The sequence below is a fragment of the Melopsittacus undulatus genome, chromosome 6 (assembly GCF_012275295.1).
Source record: "Melopsittacus undulatus isolate bMelUnd1 chromosome 6, bMelUnd1.mat.Z, whole genome shotgun sequence".
NCBI lineage: Eukaryota > Metazoa > Chordata > Aves > Psittaciformes > Psittaculidae > Melopsittacus > Melopsittacus undulatus.
The window spans coordinates 11,078,867-11,101,624 of record NC_047532.1 but is presented as its reverse complement, the minus strand read 5'-3'; the positions used below and the strand labels follow the sequence as shown (position 1 = coordinate 11,101,624).

At 39.0% G+C, this 22,758-nt stretch overlaps 2 protein-coding genes across 2 annotated transcripts in view; one reads left to right on the top strand and one right to left on the bottom strand.

The window, feature by feature from the left end:
- Positions 1 to 8,159, bottom strand: part of ITGB3BP (integrin subunit beta 3 binding protein) — a 32,910-nt gene extending 24,751 nt beyond the window's left edge. The window contains exons 1-3 of the mRNA XM_034063512.1: positions 7,931 to 8,159; positions 3,831 to 3,873; positions 82 to 213 (exon numbers count right to left, since the gene is read on the bottom strand). Of these exons, the coding sequence (XP_033919403.1) occupies positions 82 to 213; positions 3,831 to 3,873; positions 7,931 to 7,935 (180 nt within the window). The 5' untranslated portion in view covers positions 7,936 to 8,159. The remainder of the gene's footprint in view (positions 1 to 81; positions 214 to 3,830; positions 3,874 to 7,930) is intronic.
- Positions 7,788 to 22,758, top strand: part of EFCAB7 (EF-hand calcium binding domain 7) — a 29,772-nt gene continuing 14,801 nt past the window's right edge. Inside the window, exons 1-7 of the mRNA XM_005151177.3 lie at positions 7,788 to 8,112; positions 8,341 to 8,444; positions 10,380 to 10,567; positions 14,859 to 15,070; positions 17,836 to 17,922; positions 18,664 to 18,859; positions 19,951 to 20,075. Of these exons, the coding sequence (XP_005151234.2) occupies positions 10,381 to 10,567; positions 14,859 to 15,070; positions 17,836 to 17,922; positions 18,664 to 18,859; positions 19,951 to 20,075 (807 nt within the window). The 5' untranslated portion in view covers positions 7,788 to 8,112; positions 8,341 to 8,444; position 10,380. The remainder of the gene's footprint in view (positions 8,113 to 8,340; positions 8,445 to 10,379; positions 10,568 to 14,858; positions 15,071 to 17,835; positions 17,923 to 18,663; positions 18,860 to 19,950; positions 20,076 to 22,758) is intronic.

The following is a 22,758-nucleotide window of genomic DNA, read 5'->3' as shown; positions in this document are numbered from 1 at the left end:
TACCAGATAAGTTACTAAATCAAGTCAATAACAAGGAAAATGTTGCATTAAGAAAGACAGAATGTTAAACTAACCATTTTATAGGTGATTCTTGAGATTTTGTGCATCATGACTCATGGGAGATGAGAATGGACTCATTTCACATGTTCCTGTTGTTGGTGAGTAAGTGCTTAGATTTTTCACATTGGTCTTCAAAGGTGTTGTATCATATCCCTAAAACATAGCAAAAGACAAAGAATCCAGATGAATTTTGGCTAAAGATAAATAAGTATCTATGTGTGTCTAAACCTACAACTGTTGCAAACTTCCGCAAAATAAAGACATTGTCACCTCTACCCTTCCTATCAGTAGTTACATATTGGCCTTCAAACTAGAGAAAGCCTCTTTGAGACTTATTATCTGCTAATAGATTTGTCTTAGTAATTCCCAACTTTATGTACTCCCTTTTATGGAAAGTCCATGTTCTAGGTTGTGGTGGGTTGACCTTTGCTGGCTGCCAAGTTCCCACTGAGCTGCTCTATCACTCCCCATCCTCAGTAACATTAGTTTTACTCAAATAAAAAGCCCTTCAAATACTAACCTACTAATTCTCACATACAAAAAGTATGTAGTTTCCAGACATTTAGTTATTCTGGCATGAACATTTGATTGTTTGGGCTTTTTTTAAGCAGTTAAACCCTGGTATTATTTCTCCTAGAGTACTGAGAGTTTAAGACACATGAACTATAAACAACTAGTTCTCATTCTATCTATTTAATATTATTTTAATTCTATAAAAACATGGTTATTTCTAATGCTGAATTGCAACTCTGAGAAACCAGGATTTTACTGCAAAACTAACATACAGAGGAAAAAAACAAATCCACACTTGATTTGCACATAAAGGGCTTTAGCTCTAGTAACAACTTGTTTCCAACTAAGTCTAGCAGTTTTAAATAACACCATCAACAACTGTCACAAATGAGACATATGCAGTAACAGAACACATATAGGACTTTGAAGAGGTTCCAATAGCACCAGCAGCATCTTAATGTCGTGTTACACTCTTAGAAACCACTGATAACTGGCTACAGGATTTCCCAGGTAGCTGAATTTGGAGTATTAACCAATGTGCATACTACCAGACCTACAATACTTCACTTTGATGACCTGCTGATCCAACCATTCAACAAAAGAGCTGGCAGGTACTCCATGTAGCAAGCTGCAGAATGACAGCTTTCTAGTCCTGCCGGACTTTTGTTTCAAGGAGATCAAGTCTGCAGGCATGTAAACTACTGTTTCCAAACAAGACTAGCCACCTCTGAAGAGGAGAGTCCAAGCAGTGAACAACTGATTTCATAGAATCATAGAATGGTCTGGGTTAGACCTTCAAAAGTCATCTAGTCCAAATCCCTTGTACTGTATTAGCATCAGCTGCACAAAGAATAAAGGGATATTTTTGGCAACGTCACTTTTACCAGTTCCTTTCAAAATTCTTTCATGGGCTTAAAGATGGGCTGTCCAATGCAGTGAAATAGACAATTTTTTATACTGGTTAGTATGTTAGTTTCCCTTGGAAACACAGTATAATCAAAACAAATCTCACATTAAAATGGAATAATCAATTTCTTAATTGTTTAATTTGTTACAGTCCTGAGGCTTTGAGTTAGAGGAGCAAATTAATTTATCCCTATGTAGTAAGCAAAAGATTGACTAACCCACTTCTCAAATAACCATCCTTTTCTACCAACTTGAGCCTCATTGCATCCGTAAAACTGAGTATCTATCATTTGTCTCCATGTCACTCATAACAGTCCTTCAATTTCCTACAGTATTTCTTCAATCAAAGCTTTATTGTACATGATTATTCTATAATCTCTTTAAGTTCCATTTATTATTCCACTTATTAATGTTAGAAAGTATAATAGGTAAGCATATTACTCCATTTCAACACCATGAATGAAATAGAGGATCTGGGATTTATATTCATTAAAGAATACAAAGTGCTTAAGGCAAGTTAGGGGGGATATCAGTCAACCTTATATTTCACTCTGGTAACCGACCTATCCACTCCGATTTCAAATTAATAACTCATTTATATATACTTAATCATATATTGTCCTGTTTTGCTGGAATAAGACCCTCACACTACCCCTTTTTAAACCATAAGAAACAGCAGACATACAAATCTTTGAGTTCAATAAGGATTCCTCAGCACAGGAATCTCCTGCATGCTCTGGGAAAAGGGTGTTTGGGGACATGATTGAGGGCAAAGGCAGCTGAGCTGGGAGCATGGGACAGCATGGAAAGACAACTCTGAAAAGGCCTGAACCTCACAGGTTTAAGGTCTCACAAATAACCCCTGGAAAGCAGTTTTAGATCTCAAAAGGGCTCTGCAGTACTTTTAAGGTCAAAAAACAGGTTTATCAGGTAACACATGTGAAAGCCACAGATCATGTCAGGATGTCAGCCAGATCAGATAGCTACAGATACAAAGGTGACTTAAAGTCCCTACTGTCCAGCAAGTACACTTTAAATCGTTGCCCATGTACCCATTAGAGGCATCATATGAACTAAAAATCATAACATAAACCTACATTACTGAGATTCCAGTAGAAGTTTTTATCATTCAGATGGGCTTTCATTAAGCTTTTGCAGCTCCAGAACCTGAATGCAAGTAACCATCAAGTAACTATCTTATGGGGAGGGAGCAGGGAAGGAATAGCTTTAGGGCAGGAAAAGAACTCAATGTAATTTCAGCTGGACCACTCATCTACAAAAACATTCCTAAAGCCCAAGAAACAGATGCAAAATTACAGTCACAGCTGCATTCTGAGCAGAACAAGTTGGGTAATGGTACACTAAGCTGCTAATTAAATTGCTAATGATTTTTTTTAGTGCCACTGCAGTATTTTGCCACCTTTGTTTAAATTCAAAAGAAAAAGTATCTAGAAAATTTAAAAAATGGCAAATTTCTGTCTCACTAAATAGTAGTGGGAGCTCCAAATATGTGCTGCATATAAGCAAATCTCTGCAAAATGACACTGAGATTTATTGGGAGCTCATTTGCTGACCAGCTATTTCTATTTACTTCTCCAAAATTTTCCTTCCTTTAAACACTGCCATCCTCACCATCTCCTCTGGATTGATGCCTGCAGCAACACCCACTGTTGGTAGGAGCAGATAATAAACTGACATATGTCATGACATGCTGGTACTCGGAGTATACTATAGCTGCATTTACAGAAAATAATAGCAACAGTACAATTTTATTTTTATTGTGATAACTGTGGTGAAATTTATTGCAGTGTTAGTACTTTAGTGTTTCATTCTGCCAGATTAGCTGAGGGAGGTAATTATATCCTTGACATGAAAATGCCTTTAATGTTTTCATTTCAATTTTGCAGTTTATAATATGCAGATTACAGCATGATCATAATTCCATATTGTTCCAGGTACAATTACATGGCAGAACATTTGCTTCCAGGATAATGGAGCTAATATCTAATAAATGATTTCACCAAGGATCTTAACTCGTTCAGCTCTTGGGTAAATAGTGATGGCAATAAAAATATGCCTCTTTCTCCATTATTTTCCAGTGATTCATGCAGATTTACATTACTTAATGCCAGGCAGTTCCATGACAAATGGAATATAATAAATTTTATACTAATATTTTCAGCAGTAGTTTTGTGCCTTAAGATTTTCCTAGACAACATCCAATCTGCAACAACAGAAATGAAGCTCTAATGAAATACCATGTTTATATACACATGTGTGGATATAAATATATGTATACAACATACACATATATACAGCCCAGATGATTCCATACACCAACAAATACTTACAATATTTTTTTTAACACTGTCCAGAATTAATGCTCTCTTAGCTCTGCAAGAGAAAAATAGAGACAAGTTTTATGGTCATCTAGATGCAAAGATTTCTCTTAGTAAGGTCTATAACTGGTAATTTTATAGACATTTTTCTTTCTTCTGTTTCACTTTTTTTAATACTATGCAAGAAAACTAATGTCATCCAAAGAAAATAATTTAACTGATTAAAATACTGTGTACCAAAAACATTGCTTATTTAGAAGGATAAAGTATTTGCATAAGAAAATCCACTTCTCCATTTTATACTAGAGATAAAAATCAAGACAGTGAAGTGAAATCACACCATATATTTGTCTTTTTCAAAGATTAAATCAAGTAAAGAATGCAAAAGCATTATCATTTACATACCTTCTGAGCAAGGGTTGAAATTATTTTGCCGTTAGTAGAAATAATGTATTAGGTATTTAAAACAGAGGTACAGCCAAGGTGAAAAAAGTAGTTCTTCCCATCATTTTAGCCCTTAACATGATTCAGTGCTACCAGACTATGACTTAACCAGGGAACAGATGCTCTATGTCTTTACAGGTCCCCAAACCATACGAAACTATCTGCTAGTCTTCTTCACTATACTGATTCAGGAACATGCCAAGCTCTCTCTGCAAAATCTGCTCTGCTGAACTGGATGCCCAGCTGTTAATGGCAACACTAGAAGAGGAAAGCTGAATATTTATAATACTTTATATCGTACAGCTGTCTTCTAAAGAGCAGTCATCAAAATTTTATTGAATGCAGACTAAATGCTCCAAGGAAAGAAAGGTCAACATAAATTAAGACTATTTTTCCCAGAGACAACTGGAACTTTTTAAGCACACTCCTAAATCTTAACAATAGTTTAAAGCATGATATAAAACAATGGGGGGGGAGGGCGGGTGAATTAAAATATTTTTAAGAACAATCCCCAAGAAACATTTATTATATAAAAATATATTTATTATATCAAACAAGATTTGGAAAATGCATCATATTTCAAGGACTTAGTTCAGTTCTCATCTTGGAAAAGAACGTTTTGACTTTGAAGATGACCTCATTCCAAACGTATCCTTTTAACATTTATGTTACTATTCCAAAACTGTAAATTAAAGGATTGGAAAAACAGAATGAAAACACATCTTTGAAATATATCTCTGGTAACAGTGTGATATGAATAGTGTTCTACAACTATCTCTATTACAAGAAAGGGAAGAGAAGTATTCTACCTTAAAAAAGCCAAGTAAACAGGTAACAGTTAAATTAAAAAAGCGAGTGAAATTCTTGCCAAAGGGCAGTCAAAGCTGTAACAGTTTGATGGAATTCTTTACAATGTATTTCTTTTTTTTTAATAAAAGCCCATATTGCTTAAGGAATGCAGACTCCATTCCATCTTTCACCCCGGTGGCAGCAGAGAAACATTATATTTATTAATACATCTACTCTGAAAGGATGCTCCAGGGGCCAATGCATTTGCATGTTATACTAAGGCATGTTATGATGGAAGTTTTTATGATGGACTTCAAAAGAAGCTGGAAGCCAAAGCAAAGCAGAATCTGGACTCAACATAGCTGTAGGATGCAGATAAATGAGAAATGACATGAAAATCCCAGTAAATTATAAACATTTAGAAAATTTCTATGGTGAAAGTTGTGAACTGGTCAAGGCTATGTTCTTTAAAGTCTGTCAAATATTGTGTGCAGCAGTAGACATGCAGACAGCCCAGATTTCTCTTTGCTGGTCTGTAAAACCTCTGCAAACACCTTGAGCGAAGGCGAAGAGGCAGCCTCATTCCAGGCAAACACTTCAATGTTGGAAGGAGCTGGCATATCGTATAGGGAGATACAATTTTGGTTCCAGGAGTTCAACTTTGAATTGCTTTTCCCAATCTACCCTACCCAGCAGCTTGGTTTGCTTGTTTTTAGTGATTGTCTTTCTGATGCCATAATGTGAGAAGGTAAATATCTGGGCAACTGCAATTCACTCATATTAAGTTAAAATGTGGGGCTAGGACAACTGAAACAAAATTCATCCAGACATCTAACATGAAGACCCAGATGGCCAAAGTGCCTTCTTGTACTAAAGATGAACACGGAGAAAACCCCATACATGCATCTAAGTGCAAACAAAATCCTGAAGTATGTTAGGAAGCACTATGGAGAAAGAGCACCAACTCTGGTTTGGTTTATCTTTTTTATATGGCTGGAAAAGGTCCCTTCCAAACCAAACTACTCTGCGAGTCTATAAAAGCCTTCCTTTGGCTAAGGTGTAGAATCAAACGTCAGAGTGTGAACAAGAAAAGGAGATAGAAAAATGAGGCATATGAAATGACAATACACTTATTTACCTGAGTTTTAATTCTACCTTTGAATTGTTGGCCTGACAACTTATCTATGCAGAGCATGATGGCACCTGTTTATGGCTAATGACCATCCTGCAACGATTATTTTGTCCATAGGACTTAATCAGGTTAAAGAACTACATATTACTTCTATAGCATATTGTTCATCCATCATGCCAGGTCATATTGTCAGTTTCCTGCTAATACCTTCAGTCATTTGAAGAATGCTTTGATGAAACCACTTAGATGAGGAACTGTTTAACAGTGAGAGTCTTAGGCATGCAATTTAAATTTCCATAAAGAGATAAATTATTTATATTGTTTTTAATTCCACATACACTTAACGTTCTCTCCACAATTCATTTATGAATAAATGCAATGGCAACAGCCACATACAGATTGAATGCACAAAAAGGAACATAGAGAATCAGGGACCTGATCATATTATTTCATTAAAAATACCCTAGGGAGTACTGTAGTGCATTTTGAGGCCATTTCAGTTAGCTTCCACTGAAGGTTCTGCTTTTCCTGGGGAAAAAAAAGAAAGTACCTCTATGCTATTTACATATTCATCATATTTGCTTCATCTTCAAAACCTGCCAGCAAAAATGTCTTATTAATACAAAAAGCAGAAGAAATCACCTTGAATAATTTTCTATGTTTGGCTTAAATGGTAGCTAAACTCAGTGTGCAATCAGGGACTTAAGCACCAAAATGATATCAAAGTTTGTGTATTGGTGTTTTCTTTGTATTACTACTGTCTGGCACGATTACTTCAAGTGTTCAAGAATGGCAGATGGTGGAACCTAAGTTAGAGCTAACATAAGCTATTTCTGAAGTTGAGTAAGGAGCTGTAAACTGGGATAATATCCCAAAAGCCTGTATAAAGGCAACATGAGCCTCATGGCCTCACCTTAACTACTGTTGAAGTTAGCAACATCCTATGCATTATTGTTCTTCAGAAGCCCACGATTAGCAAAGATACACAAGAACAGCACCAGGCTTTGAATCACAGAATCATGAAATGGTTTGGGTTGGAAGGGACCTTAAAGCTCCTCCAGCTCCAACCCCTGCCACAGGCAGGGACACCTTCCACTGGAGCAGTTTGCTCCAAGCCCCTGTGTCCAACCTGGCCTTGAACACTGCCAGGGATGGGGCAGCCACAGCTTCTCTGGGCACCCTGTGCCAGCGCCTCAGCACCCTCCCAAGGAAGAGCTTCTTCCCTATACCTAACCTAAACTTCCCCTATTTAAGTTTTAACCTATTACCCCTTTTCCTATTGCTACAGTCTCTGATTAAGAGACATGTATATTCATGGCGAGGGCAGAGATAAACTACCCCCGCCCTCGGCTGGGGAAGCCGGGCACGAGCATGTAACTTAAAGTTCCCCATACCAGCAGGCATCGTCCCCCCAGACTCCGCCTGGCCAAGGGCTCTGCCCCAAGCAGCCACCATCTTAGGTACTTCCCAGTTAAATCCAGCGCCCGGGAATAAAACCCGCCCTTCCCGCACAGCAGAGCGCTCCTCCCCTCCCCGGACAGCCCGAGGTGCGCGCTTCTCCTGAGGGAAGGAGCTCGCTGCCGGATCCGAAGCCCGTGACCCGCCGAGCAGGGGCGCTCCGCCTCAGCGTCCCCCACAGTCCCCGGCTCCGTGCCCGCCCAGCCCCGCTCCGCTCCTCAGGCTCCCGCTGCGGATGGGGGGAAAGGGGCTCCCAGAGCCGAGCTCCGCCGCCCGCCCCGGTACCTACGACATCGCAACGCCTGGAGCCGAACCGATCCCGCCGCCTCTGTGGATCTCCCGCCGCTGCCGCCGTGCACCGGCCAAAGGCCTCCGGCTGGAAACGGCGCTGAGGGGCGGGGCGGCTCCTGGGGCCCCGGTGCCGTGCAGCAGTAGGAGCCAGGCCGGTGGCGGCTTCCTCCCCTCAGGAAGGTTGGTGCGAGCCCAGCTTGGACGGGAGGTGAGGGGCGGCCAACGCGTCCCCTCCGAGCAGGATGGAGGGTGAGCGGTGGGTGGGACGGTTCCCGTTTGAGGGGCTGGGGGAAAGGGTTCGTGATGACTTCTGTGCGTTTTGCGTGGTAAATGTAACCCGAGAAAACTCCTGCGCCCACTGGGGAAGGAGATAAGGAGATTTGTGTGGTAAAAGTTTCCGTGTTTCAGGTGAGGCCTCGGTGCTTGGGCTCGGAAGCTTGGAAGTAGCAGTTGGAAGCTCGCAGCTGGTGTGTGTTTGCTGTGGATGGAGGTGTGGGACCGTGGTGGGAAAGGTCAGTGTGTCAGGGATGGGTATGGTTTAATTCGTAGGTAGAACATCGTTTTTATTAGAATCATAGCAGCTAAAACTGAATGTAATAGGTAGTTGTTGTCTTCCCACTTCAAGCCAAGGCTGGATCGTTCCCCCCCATCTATTTTGTCTGAAGTGTCGTTTGTGCAGTAAAAACGTACCATGGGGCTGCTGGCAGAGCTGTCACTAAGCTATTGCTCGCTGGATTTCTGAGCAATGCATTGGCAGCACTTCTGGTCAGAATTGTGGCCCACGTAAGAAATATCTCGGTAATGGGAAGTCTGAGGAGTATAAACAAGAGTTCACGTTTTATAAACTAGTTTCTGGAAAATTAACATTTAGTCTTCTTTTCCTCCTCGACTTTAACCCACTTCCATTTTGTGTGTGTAATGCTGGTGCTTAATTATAGTGACACCCGTTTGCAGTAACCAGACTGTATCACAGTGTCCCTATGGGGTCTTTCTAATGCCGGTGTAATATTAAAGTGTCAGGCAGGCAGTCTGTGTATTATAAATAGGGTACTTCATCCATGATAAGCAATTATTATCTTTCTTTCCCAAGTGTAAAAGACCTATATAACTCAACAAGGTGCAAGTGATTTAGGCCTTCTGAGTAAAAATACAATGAGTCCTGAAGGGGACCCTACGATGTTGTCTTGTTGCTGAACTTGAGATATTTAATTTATTATACTGGAATATATTTTCTGAAGTCAACATTGGGTAAAATAATAGGAGAGGCTGTTAGACCAACAGGATTTAGTGGCCTTCTGTGATGGCCTTCTAAAAACCTTAATCACCCTTGGTAAAAGCAGAGAGCTGCTGTTAAAGTTTACTGGTCATTGGTGAGCAAACAGTATTAGTTACTGGTTTGAGTGGCTGTAATATTGTAGAAAAAACACATTTTATACATTTAACCATATAGTTACAATTATATGGATAGTGTTCTTGTACTTCAAAGGCCTGAGTGGCACAGTTTTACGCACATTATATTCAGATAACTGTTTAAAGTAGAATAGTGTGCTTTATTTCACATACTTGAAGGATTAAGGGTTATAATTTTGACAAATTTTACTATTAGCTAAATGTTTTATTGGGTTACAACTAAAATCAGAAAACAGAAGCCCAGTCTACTGTGGGTTGGGACCATAAAAAAATGTAATCTATTTAATAATCATATCAATTATATAACACTGGGTGTTATATGGCATTTATGACATTAACAGTGTGTCTGCTGAAGCTGTGTAAAGCTACTCGGTTTTCCAGCTGTATCAGTCTTGGAAATATGAAAGTCAGCTTTTGAGTGAGAGTGAAAATCCTGACAAATACGCAGTTCAGCATAAACATGCTCACATACAGTTTCCACTGGAGGACAAAGGAGGCTTTTACTCTGCTGTTAACACCAAGAAATATAACAGAGAATCCAACAAAAGTCAGTCGCACTCATGCAGCCACAGAGCTGTCTCCAATGAGATAAGCACTGCATCCATTCTTGGTAGTATTTACTTTACTATTGTTGCTGTTTGGTGAAAAAGTCTTTTAGATAATTCTGTGCCTCTCACACCTGTGGCCATGTTTAAATTGGCTTTTTTTCCCTAAAAACACTCCAACCTTTCTGCTGCTGATGAGCTCTAACATCAGTGAGAGTGGCACTGAGGAGCAAAACAGTGGTAGGTATGGTATATTAATTTATTAATATGAATATACTGTAATAATATTATGTCAATTAATAATGTCAGCATTGTAACAGATCATGCAAAGTATAGATGGTGGTAGTAAAGTCCTCAGAGCCAACAAGTGTGCTTCTGTACAAATTATCCCAGTGTTTCTGTCATTGTGAGAATTTAGCTAATGTGGCAAGAATAGAAATTCTGGTGGAAGTGTGTAGGAAGGAATTCTAACTGTAATTGTATCCTTCACAGAATGGCCAGCAGTCCTGAGGATAATACTTCTCTCTCCAGTGAGAAAGTTGTGCACCCAGAAAGTTCCCAAGCAAAGAAGTCTCAGCATGCAGAAGAAGCCACCTTTTACATGAACTGCCGAGCAGCTTATCTAGCTGTTCTAAAAAGCAGTTTAGAAAATATTAAGTCAAAGGAACAACTCAGATTAGGTAATGAATAGATTATTTCTTTTCCCTATAACTACTGTGTGTGATGATTACAGCGGGTACTTTAGAAGCAGCACTCAGCAATTCAGTAGTGTGCAACCCAATGCATAAACTCAGTAAGTGTTTCAAGGAATTTACAGTAGGTTAAGATAGAGTTCAGATTTCAAGTGTTGGTAGCTGCATGTTTGAAGACATTTTCATCCTTAATCTTTGCTGCTAAGTGTTGGAAGACTCATGGAAGTGAGAATAGTAGACAGAGCTTTTCATCTGTAAATCACCAGCAGTCAATGCTAGCTGTCAGCTTACAGGGACCCAAGTGAGTTGTTTAAAAGCACCAAATTTGATAGTAGTGTTGTTGCTTACCTGAGGTGGGCCTGTTTACTGCTTTGTGATTGTGACACTTCTATAGTAAGTTTTTCCCTCTCCCTGTCAAATGATTGAGTTAGTCTCAGTTCAGTTAATAAGTGTGGGCAATAGCCGTGACCCAGAAAATCGCCATGAACTGGTGTGAATTGGCACAGAGGTTTGCAGACTCAGAGAATAGGTTGGTACTGGAGGTGCAGATACAGGAATTTACCCTCAGAGCAGTTTGAGTAAGTGAACATACTGCCTTTCCTCTCCCAATTTATGTGATCAAATGGACTGTTTCAGGCACTGGTGTTTCATAAAAAAATCTTACTCTTATTTAACCTCCTACTGAATTACAGTGTTCCCATAGACTAAAATAAAAAGTTTCCATTTTTTCATCCCTCTAATATTTGTGGATACGTGGTACTGCTGTCAGCAGTGCGACAGGAAAAAAATACCTGCTTTAGCTTGCTGGATAAAGGTGTTAGTAGATCATATTTGTTTTGAAAACCTATGGACTTTCAAAGTTCTTTGCATGGAGTTATTAGGAAAGTTACAAAAATTTACTCCAAAAATGGTAGTTAGGACTGTGTGTTGGAAATTGATTTCCTTATAAGATATCTCAGTGACTGAGTAAAATAAGACTGAGTGAAAACCTCTTTCAATTTTGAAATAGGTTTTACTCTCCCAGATAAAACTTTTCAAGCAAATATAATCCAATTTTGCTACCTCTTGGTATTGTAGCGTTGTGTTTGAGGTCTTTTGTTGTTTATTTTTTGTTCATTTTCTTTCTTAGAGCATTTTTGTCTTTTCATGAAGAAGTTTATTCATGGCTGTATATAATAGCATGGGATTGTGCTGGGAAACTCAGGAAAGTGTCTTTCTCTCTTATTTTCTGCCTGGAGTTCTGTGATGTGAATATCTTATCTTGCTTTATTGGAAACATGTTTCCAGCTCATGTGGTTGACAAGAAATCTTGAGAACATAAATCTTCAGTTAGATAAAGAGAACTGAAATGTGTCACTAAAAATCTAATTATTTTTGGTTTGTGGGGTTTGGGGTGCAGCTCAGAATGCATTTGGGATTGTGGTTTCTCAAGTCTTCCTCATAGGTTATGATGCCAGGAAAAGGTATGTGTGTATATTATGGCATTTCAGTTGTTTCTAATAAAACCCCAAGCAACAGCTAAAGGCAAAACCGTGCCGAGCTGTCAAATAATTTAGTTGTATTGTAATTCTAATGACCAGGTTTTATTTGCATATGTGAGGAAATATTTCTCATGAATGGCTGCATTGTGCATGCCTAAAATATGTGAGGTCTCCATGTGGAGACTCCACTATAAAAGCTGAGCATAGCTTCTTCCCTATACCAGTACATGAAGTTCTACCCATTAAAAAGCACATTCTTTCCTCATGTGACTTAGTGTTATCCAGGCTTTCTCAGATGTAATAAAAGTGCCTTTATAGCATCCTAATGATAGTTTTGGATAATCTGGATTTTAAGATAGGAGTGGTGTGAACAAATGTCATCTCTTTTATATATGCTTTGGCTTTCATCTCTATCCATATGCCCCTTTGCCATGTAGCATGTGTTTGAGCATTTCGGTTTCAAGGTCAACTCAGAAAGGGCAGTTAATTGCTCAAGCTCCCAGTCTCTTTAGAGATATTTAAGAACTTTAAAATTTGAAAGTATTCAGTTATTACAGACTTTTATTGCATCTTAATTAAATTCTGGCATTTATCAAATTGCTGGTGCCAGTGTTTAAGCATCTCTTGCTATATGATGTTTGCCTAAATTCTAAACTAAAATATTAACTAGAGACTGGCCTTGCAAAATGTTATTTGTAGGAGTTTGACTTATTCATGGAATGTAACTTCATTTCATGTGTTGTAATATTACTGAAGGTATTTAGCAGGATCAGTCTGTAAAGAAGTATATATAAAAGGTGCAGTCTATTTGAACTTCCAGATATACAGACTTGGGAAGCAAGCGCTGATCTCCCTGGATATATAAAAATACAGAATTATCATATATTTGAAGGATACTCTGTTAAAGTAAGTGAATACTGAGCTATATTGACATCCCAGGGAGCTCAGCTATCCATGTACACAAACACAGAGAGAAACTGCCCTTCCTTGGCTGACCTTGACATTGAAATCCTTAAACAATTGCTGCATGCCCAGGCACTGCATGGATAAAGACATGAGCTTTGCTGTATTCTCCCGACTCTGTTTGTAGAGGTGACAGGGCAGAAATCTTTATTTAGTCCTTGGCATTCAATCAGAGATTAACAACAAAGGTGGCTGGTTGTGTTTGTTCTTGATGGTGACACAGTTGCCTACAGAGAATTGTAACGATGCCACCACCTCATTTCACAGATGCTACTGATCTGCTCTCAGCCTATATAGACTTGGTTGTTGGTCAGCTGGCTGAAAATCCAACTGCCAGCCTAGGAAGAGATGAAGGATCATTTGTATTTCCCTACAAACTTGGTTATATGGGAAGATACAAAAACATCCCTCCAGTTCCAGATAGACTGTGCCTTTGGATTTAGTTTCAATTTAACATAATACCTTCTTCACACTGGCAGCTGATGAAAGGATGTTTTCAGTAAAGATTTTAAGAGGCTAACTAGATCCAGCAAATGGTTTTTTAAGAATGCCAGGTCTGGTTGCATACTGCATACTGTTTGCTTGTACAATATTGGCTGTAGGTATCATTTTTCTTTTACTCTTGAAATACACATTGTGTAATTTGAATTGATGAATTCAGATGCATAGATTTGACATAAAATATTGTTAAAGATAAATTCTGTGCTAGATCCCAGTTCTTGAAAAAATAAGGGTGAAAAGCTTATGTGTATCTCAGTAGAAGCAGTATCTAATAATCTTGGTGCACCTCTCCTATGAAGGCAGGCTGAGACAGTTGGGCTGGTTCAGCCTGGAAAAGAACAGGCTTCTTAAGGAAAGGCCTTAGAGCATCTCCTAGTGCCTTAAGGTGCTACAAGAAACCTGGAGAAGGGCTTTGGCAAGGGCCTGTAGGGACAGGACAAGGTGGTCCTGAGAGAGGGGAGATTGAGATGAGCTCTTAGGCAGCTCTTCCTTGTGAGGGTGCTGAGGTGCTGGCACAGGGTGTCCGGAGAAGCTGTGGCTGCCCCATCTCTGGCAGTGTTCGACTGGGCTGGACACGGCTTGGAGCAATCTGCTTTAGCACAAGGTGGCCCTGCCTGTGGCAGGGACTTGGAACTGGGTGAGCTTTAGGGTCCCTTCCAACCCAAATTATTCTAGGATTCTATAATGTAGTAGCGTACAAATAATGGGTTCTTGATATTAAGGCAAGGGAAATATAGACACTAGGCTGAATTTTATACTTGTCACTTAAGGTGAGTGTCTTTGAATTAATGGATATTTTGCTTAATTAAGGGTTTAAACCCATTAACTTTCTTTAAGGAAGACATCCCATTGAGTTTAGTACAACAGTGCACATGAGTAAGTGGAAGCTGCAGCTCAGAGCCTGAGCAAAACAATTACTGTGATATTGTTGTGTTATAGCAAGTCACAAACTGCTCTTTAGCTTCTTCCTTTTTCTGTAGAAGATAAGTGAGTGTGATTCTCAGCAGTACTACCTCTGTGCGGGATCAGAGTTCACAAGGGATGATGTGGAGTGGCAGGCACTGCCTGTTTGATGTCTCCTTTCAAAAGAAGGTGTAAGTGAGCTCCTTTGCCCCTCAGGCAGCTTGATCCTCTCTAGTGCAAACCACAGAATTCAAGGCTGGGGAAGGTCAAACTGTATCAGTAGAGGATTGAGTCCTTCATACTCACTTTCCCCTTGGATTGATGGGGCTTAAATAGAAAGTCTTAACATGGAAAGTGATTAAAGGATGTTTTGAGCAAACTCCTTTACTCACAGCTGGATTATATAGTTAATATTGTGTTCTGTTGTTCAGTGCTTCAACAGGCTGGAAGAAATCCATCTCAGAAGACAGTTGATAAATACTGGACTTCACAAACAACTATGCTGAATTTTGATGATTTTTGTACGATTTTAAAAGAAGAAAAACCAGCTACCAAAACTGAACTGCTAGAAGCATTTGGAAAAATAGACAAAGATAAGACTGGATATATTTTACATGATGAACTTTATAGAATTCTCACAACAGTAAGTATCAGTGGAAACTTAATTACCCATCTTTAACCATTAGTAGTGTGACCAGTAGCTCAAAGGAGGTGATCATGCTCCTTTGCTTTGCTTTGCTCTGCTCTTGTGAGACCCCACTTGAAGCACTATGTGCGGTTCTGGTGTCCTCAACATAAGTAGGACATAGAACTGTTGGAGCAAGCCCAGAGGAGACCACAGGGATGATCAGGGGGCTGGAGCAGCTCCCGTGTGAAGACAGGCTGAGAAAGTTGGGACTGTTCAGCCTGGAGAGGAGAAGGTTGCGTGGAGATCTCAAAGCAGCTTCCAGTGTCTGAAGGGGCCTACAAGGATGCTGGAGTGGGACCCTTCATCAGGGACTGTAGCAATAGGACAAGAGGTAACGGGTTTAAACTTAAACAGGGGAAGTTTAGATTGGATACAAGGAAGAAATTCTTTACTGTGAGGGTGCTGAGGTGCTGGCACAGGGTGCCCAGAGAAGCTGTGAATGCCCCAACCCTGGCAGTGTTCAAGGCTAGGTTGGATAGAGCCTTGGGTGATATGTTTTAGTGTGAGGTGTCCCTGCCCGTTGCAGGGGTTGGAACTGGATGTTCCTAAGGTCCTTTCCAACCTAGCCCAATCTATGATTTTGGAAATGAGGTGGTAAAACTGTTCTATATGTGTACACACATCTTCCTGATCAGAAGAATCAAAAGATCAAAACCTGATGCATGGTCTTTGGATTTGATTTTGTTTTCTCCCAAATTTTATGTCTAATTTTCTGTGGTTAGCTGATCTTTCTTCCACTTTTTCCCTTTACAGCCATGCAGTTGATAACCAGTCTGTGCCTTGAAGGTAGAAGCTGCCAGAAAAACTGCTTTGCATAGTTTGGGAGAATGCTTGTTGAAACCCTGTTTATAATGGAGTGCAGCAGCAGAAAGGGAAGCCTGCGTCTCTCCCTTGCTTCAGTTAGTGCAAACCCTCTATTCATCCCTTTGGGGTTTACAGGCTTTTACCATGAGAATTAATTACGTGCTTTTGCTATTCTCCCCTCACAAGCTGTATCTATGCAGGTTCAGATACAAAGTTTAATAATATTTTATGTTACACATAAAATATTAACGTCAGTGCTTTCATTTTATTTGATGTTTTATCATGCCAGTGACTTCACTGGATCTTATAGATAGTTCATCAGGCTCTGAAAGTAAACTGTACTGGGGTAAGTGAATACTTTGGTTGGAGTTTATGCATTATTGACCTAAAGGATGCAAATATCATAAGGCTTACCTGTACGTGTTATTAATGTGGCTTAAAATAATGACATTAAAAATCACCTGAAACTTCTTATTTAGCTGCTGAGCTGCCACTGTAGTTTTAGGCTTCATTGTATAATCTAAAAAGATACCAGGTCCTCTGGGGATCTGCAAAGCAATCAAACAACCCCTGATATAGAAGTCTTCCAAGCTGCTGTAGAGCTGATGCTATGCCTTTAAACTAGACAGATGTACATCACACATGATGAAACCCACCTCCTTCATTGTAAAAGCCAACCACTGTGCATAGCACAAACACTAAGGAGCAGTAACAATTAAAAACTAGTAGTGGTGTTCCAGTGGAGTGCTCAAAGGTGAGACTAAAACAATTTTAAGGAAATGTAGAGAGCAAACTGGGACAGAAGGAACTGAGAGTTCACATACTGTATTTGTTGTGCTTGACCTGATAAAATAGAATTACTTGTTTACTTCAAACATTGGGGCAGAGCCTTCAATCCTCATTCTGCATGAACCAAAAGATGCAGTGGTAAGGAAATACTCCTTATATAATGAAAGATAGAAGTACAGATGTTGAGTGCTACTGTAGTTATGCCATAAAGAGTTATAAACACTGTATTGTCAGACAACATCAGGGCTTTGCTTTATATAGACCTAGACTGAGGGATTTTTACTTGCAGTAGCAACTGGTGCTGCTCAAAGAGGGGAGGATCAGGGTTTGATTTGTTACAATCCACTCTGGCTCTGGTACAGTATGTCCACACTATGTGTTCACCAACAATGAAGTTGGCATTAGTTTTCAGTCCCAAATTTACACCATGGATCTATAGCCGAAACATGATGTGATGCAGATTTCTGTACAGCAAACGTATATTGCCTTGTCATTGCTAACAGCCCTGTGAATCTGTGTAGAGGACATTGCTGGAGGACCTTGTGGAAGACATGCTTTCTTCCTGAGAGATGTACCTTGTGTCCCCATTGCAGGTTGGGCACTTGAGATGGTGCAGCTTCAGACTTGGTGCCTAAAGAAGAGAAACTGCTTTGGCTTCACACTAATTATTCCAAGCAGAGATAGGTGCAAGGCAAGCTCATGCCTGGAGTAACCTTTCTAGTGAACTGAGTTTCAGATGTAGCCTTGTATAATAGGATAGCTCAAGTAAGTGAAACCATTGTGAAGTTAGCTCTTGGTTGTTAGCATGCTATAATGTAAGTAAGATTAAGAACTGTTGTGGAAGATTTTTCTGAGATTGATATATCATCCATGGTAGGTTTCCAGAAGACACTAACAGAACTTCATAAACTGATGCAGTGTGTCTGTTGAGAATTGTAGGGACAATAATTTTTTACAGGGTGAACCTCTATTTTGATGATTCACATTAAAGTGCATTTAGATCTTTTGCAAGATAAGATTCCCTAAAAAGATATTAAAAGAATCGTTGTGGTTTCATTAAATGTCCTCTGTAGACGAACACCAGTCTTGATTAGGAACCCAGCCTGAGGTGGTGTTTTTCATTGCAGAGAGGTGAAAAAATGACTGAGGATGAAGTGAATGCCATTATTGAACAAGCTGATTTTAACTGTGGTGGCAGACTTGACTACAACAAGGTATGGCAAACAGTGATATTTGTTCTTGTTTTGTTGGCTTGATGTTACTGACAGTACTGACATATCAAACACAATACATACCACCTCCATCTGTTTATTACCTTGGCCTAGGCCACCCCCAGCTGCCTACATACTGAAACACAGGCTGTTGTATAGTTCTGTTTCACTTACTTTATCTGGCTGTTATCCTTGAAAAGGTCACTTGCTGCAAGTGAACTTAATGCATTAAGCAAAGATGAATAGCCAGCATGAAGCCTAACAGCCTGTGTGAAGTCAAGAGTTAAAAGAATGGCAGAGCAAAGATGACAACTGACAGCAGACTTAACTGATCAGTGAGAGTTGATATGTCTGACTTTTCATAAGTTCTTATGTGGGGGACATAATGTATGTGTTAAACATCCTATTTTCAAGGTGCAGCATCTCATTGGGGTTTTTTTTTGACATAACTGCTAAATGATTAAGTTTTGAACTGAATAAACCAACCCCCTATTAAGAATCTTAAGAATACATAAAGAAATATAAATCACCTCTTGGGTTGAAAGCTGCACTAAATTTCTATTCAGGATTTGAACTTCCTTGTTGAATCATGGCTCTGTTTTTCTGTGTCACTCAATTGGAGTGAAATGAGTATTGTGCTTTAAGAAAAAAAGCATTGCATCTATTGACCTGTCCTTTCTTTACATTTTAATCCTTAAAGAGAAAGAATGTTTCACTTACCAGATTATTTTTCTTTATCCAAAGTTTTGTGATTTATACATGACAACCAGAGAGCAGTGCTGCAAGGCTGCACGAGAGAGACTGGAACTTGATAGTCGATTGAAGCAGCAGCAGTTTGGTAATCAAATTGAGCCTTCCTCCGAAGAGGTCACACTGCCTGTGTCAAAACCATCACCAAGAGCCTTGAGGAAAACTGATCACAAACTGTTAACTTCAAAAGGTATTTATATTTCATGTTGGGAGTTGTGTTTCTGTTGGAGATCATGCTCTGGGTCAATGAACGTTTGGGTATTTGTTTAATGTTCTCAGATTAGTGAGGATGTTCTTGACTAATGTCTTGACTAAAGTTAATTTCTGCTGTGGCAATCACATAAATGTCTCAGTAGAGTATCTAACCTCCATGTTCACATGGACTTTGGCTACTTCGATGTTCTCAAGCTCTCGAATTGTAAAGGGTGAATTTTGTGACTCATATGATACAGTCCAGAGGGAAGAGAGAAAATGAATGCTCAGATATTGTAATACATGCAGGTTATTTATTTCCTTCCCAGGTGAGAGATGAAACCTTAAACATTTATCAATGAGCAGTCTGTTTCAGTTACTGAGGCCCCTTTTCAAGCACAATGAATATGAGAGTTTAATGTTCTTCCTGAAGTTACAAAGATATCTAAAACTTTTCCAAACTGGAAAAAGACCACAGGCTAACAGACTGTGGTCTGTTACCTTGTGTGAAATACTGCATGTAGTGTGTGCCTTTTAAGTTGCTTCAATTCTAGGCAATACTGAAGAAGTATAGAAATGACAGAACAGTGATGAAGACTGAGTTCATGTGGTTAGATCAACAACTGTACTAGTAGAGTTGCCCCAAAATAAGGAGCCAGAAAGTAAATCCTTGGAAGTAATTGCTTTGGGCAGCTCTGTGTAAATGATGCACTATCTGTCAGGGAAACTTCATTGTTCTGAAAAGAAATAATTTGAAATTAGAAGCAGGTAAAATCTATCCACTTAGGAGAGGTTTACATTGATTCCAAGGTAAATGGAATCATGTGGTAACAATGTCTCATCCTTCAGGCAGATTTGATTCCAAGGTTTTGCCATTTGTATTCCCATTCATTGGGATGTACATTCAGAGAAGAGGTTTGACTAATAAATTGTTAATTGTTATATAATTATAAGGGAAGTCAGCTTCTCTGATTGAATTTCTTGTCATCCAGTTTTTCTCTGTGTGCCTATAAATGTAAGGCTTTATGCTAAATAGCAGTAGAAGTGGGATGAAGTAATGTAATTGTAACTAAATATCTATGTTTACAGGTGATAGCAGAACTCCTTCAAGACCGTCATCAGCTCAAAGTTTCAAAGCATCTATCTCTACCACTATCAGCATGGCTGCCAGGAGCAACAGAAACACAAAGCTAATTGAGCCAGACACAATGAAGGTATAATGTCAGCCAGTCCTATTGGAATTATGCTGTTTTCCTGTAGGCAGATATGTTATTGCATTTTAAATAAGAAACCATTTTTCTCCAATTTTTAGCTTATGTTTTATTAATAGTTTGTCAAGGGCAGCTATAAACTACTGAGCAGTTTCCTGATCCATGTTGTTATCAACATTTTTATATATTGTTGGTTTTGCTGACACTTAGTTATTGACAATAATTTTTCAGGTGTGAAGGTTTAATAGAACAAAGTGTGTGTTTTATAAATGAAACCACGGCTGGATAAAACATTTAATGACTTTTTGAGAAATTTAAAAGTTAATAATTGATTAGATTGGTGAGAACTTTAAAGGTTTAAATAGCCTGAAAGATTGTGTATCATAAACCTTTAGATGAAAGGTAATTGGAAATAAATAACAGAGCTGAGAGCATATTCAGTTTGTTGGGCATTACTTTGTAAATATATACTGTAGCCTGAAAATATAGATTTTTAGTTAGACTAATATGCTCTATCAGGATTTTCTTTTAAATAAATCACTCATTCAATATAAATCCCTGTGGGAGAAAGACAACAAAGTCACTTTGCTAAGTCAATATTTGTAGAGTGTTAATATTGATCTTTTTCCTTTGTTTTCCCTTTCTTGACTGAACCTTTACTAGTTTTCTTTCACCAGAATATAATAGCTGTAGAAATATAAAACATTAACTGGAAACTGCTAGGGTACATTAAAAATGTGCACCTTGAGACTCCTGTACAAAGGGGGAAAAATGGTTATGACCACATAGTTATAACTGCTGCTAGAAAACTGAACTGATTGTTCTCATGAGTTACATTTTCTTTCAAATAACAACTCTGTATTTGTTATTGAACTCTGAAGTCCTTTATATCTTCCACATTGCTATACAGTGACATTTGCTTTATATTAAAATTTCAAACCAGAATCTCAAAGGAATTCTTTGCAGTCTGTTTAGGTATCTGGACTTCCATGCAATTTAACCTGCAGTTTCACCTTGTTCAAACATGATATGTGGTATATAAAACCATCGCACACTTCCCCAATATTGGATTCCTCTTTCTTTGTACAAGCTAGTAAAACCTGACTGAAAAAAAGCAGCGGCAGATATTGATTATTGTTAATTAACATCATACAAACCTGAAATCAATCAATAAACAGGAAAATATGTAAGCAGAACTAGTAATGTTTTAAAGCCTAACTGTTAAGGCCACAATGCAAACTCAATGTCAGAATCAATGAATGAATATACAGTGATTCATTTGTGGTGTGGATCAGAATGTAACACCCCAAAGTTCTTATTCATCTTATATTCAGAAATATTTACCTTTTCTTTTTCTGCAGTTTACCTGTCTTTTTGGGACAGTGACAAAATATTGCCATTGTGAAGTTGGACTGTTGCCAGCTTAGATTTCATAGAATCATGGAATGGTTTGTGTTGGAAGGGATCTTAAAGCTCATCCAGTTCCAGCCCCTGCTCCAGTGCAGCTCCCTTCCACTGGAGCAGCTTGCTCCAAGCCCCTGTGTCCAGCCTGGCCTTGAACACTGCGGGGGATGGGGCAGCCACAGCTTCTCTGGGCACCCTGTGTGAGCACCTCAGCACCATCACAGGGAAGAGCTTCTGCCTAAGAGCTCATCTCAGTCTCCCCTGTTCTGGCAGGTTAAAGCCCCTTGTACTGTCACTACTGATGGAAGAGATCAGTGGAACAAATTTCTGACAGAGCAAAATAGTGGAAGTCAAAACATTGTGAAAGTCTAGATTCAGAATCCCTTGAAAACAAGAATGTATTCATAGTACATTCTCCATGTGTTTTAGCTAGTGGAGTTCAAAATGAATGTTCAAAACCGTATATGTAAATTTGGGGAGAAAAAAGATCAGTTACAGAAGTGCTGCAGATATGCGTAAACCACATTGGCCTGTTGGACTTCAATTGAGTTGAGTCACAATTCATTAAAAGAAGCCTAGTGGAGATCTTAAATTTCTACCAAGTTTTCTTTGTGTTGGTTTCAGTGAAGCTTGAAAGACATGAAAACCAAATCCCAAGCAGTGTATTATGATATGAAATCTGTCTGCATTGGGTAGCCAAATTATCCCTGCTAAGGAGTCTCACTTTTGCATTCTGTGCTGTTTAAGTCATTGAAAGACCTGTACACACAGAGGGTAGCAGAAGGAGTACCTGAAAAAAGTCTTTTTCCTGAAAGAAGCACTTCCATGACCCCACTCCTACGTGTGAAGTAGCCTCATGCAATTGAACTAGCAAGAATTTCTGTGTATGAACAGGTTTGTGTAAGACAAAGCGTTGAAATTCTTTGCTTTAGTTAGAGGAACGATTCCTCTCACAAACATTGCTTTTTATTTGGAGTTATGCATGACTGTGGACAATTCCAATAATAACTAAATGTAACGGCAGTAGAATTCATTATTTGGGCAGTGACCAGCGCTGGCGGCAGCAGATAGTGTTTTCATTCTGTTGCTATTTCAGTATAGAATTTCTTCATGGTAAACATTTCTAATGCTACCATTTCCCACTGTTATAGCTATTCTTTGACAACTCTTGTTATGTTTTGAAGTGACATACTAAAATCAGAACAGAAAATCATCTTTTAGCTTCCCAAATTTACATCCCTTTGTAATTTGACATGGATAATTTGCAGAGCATAGCACCACC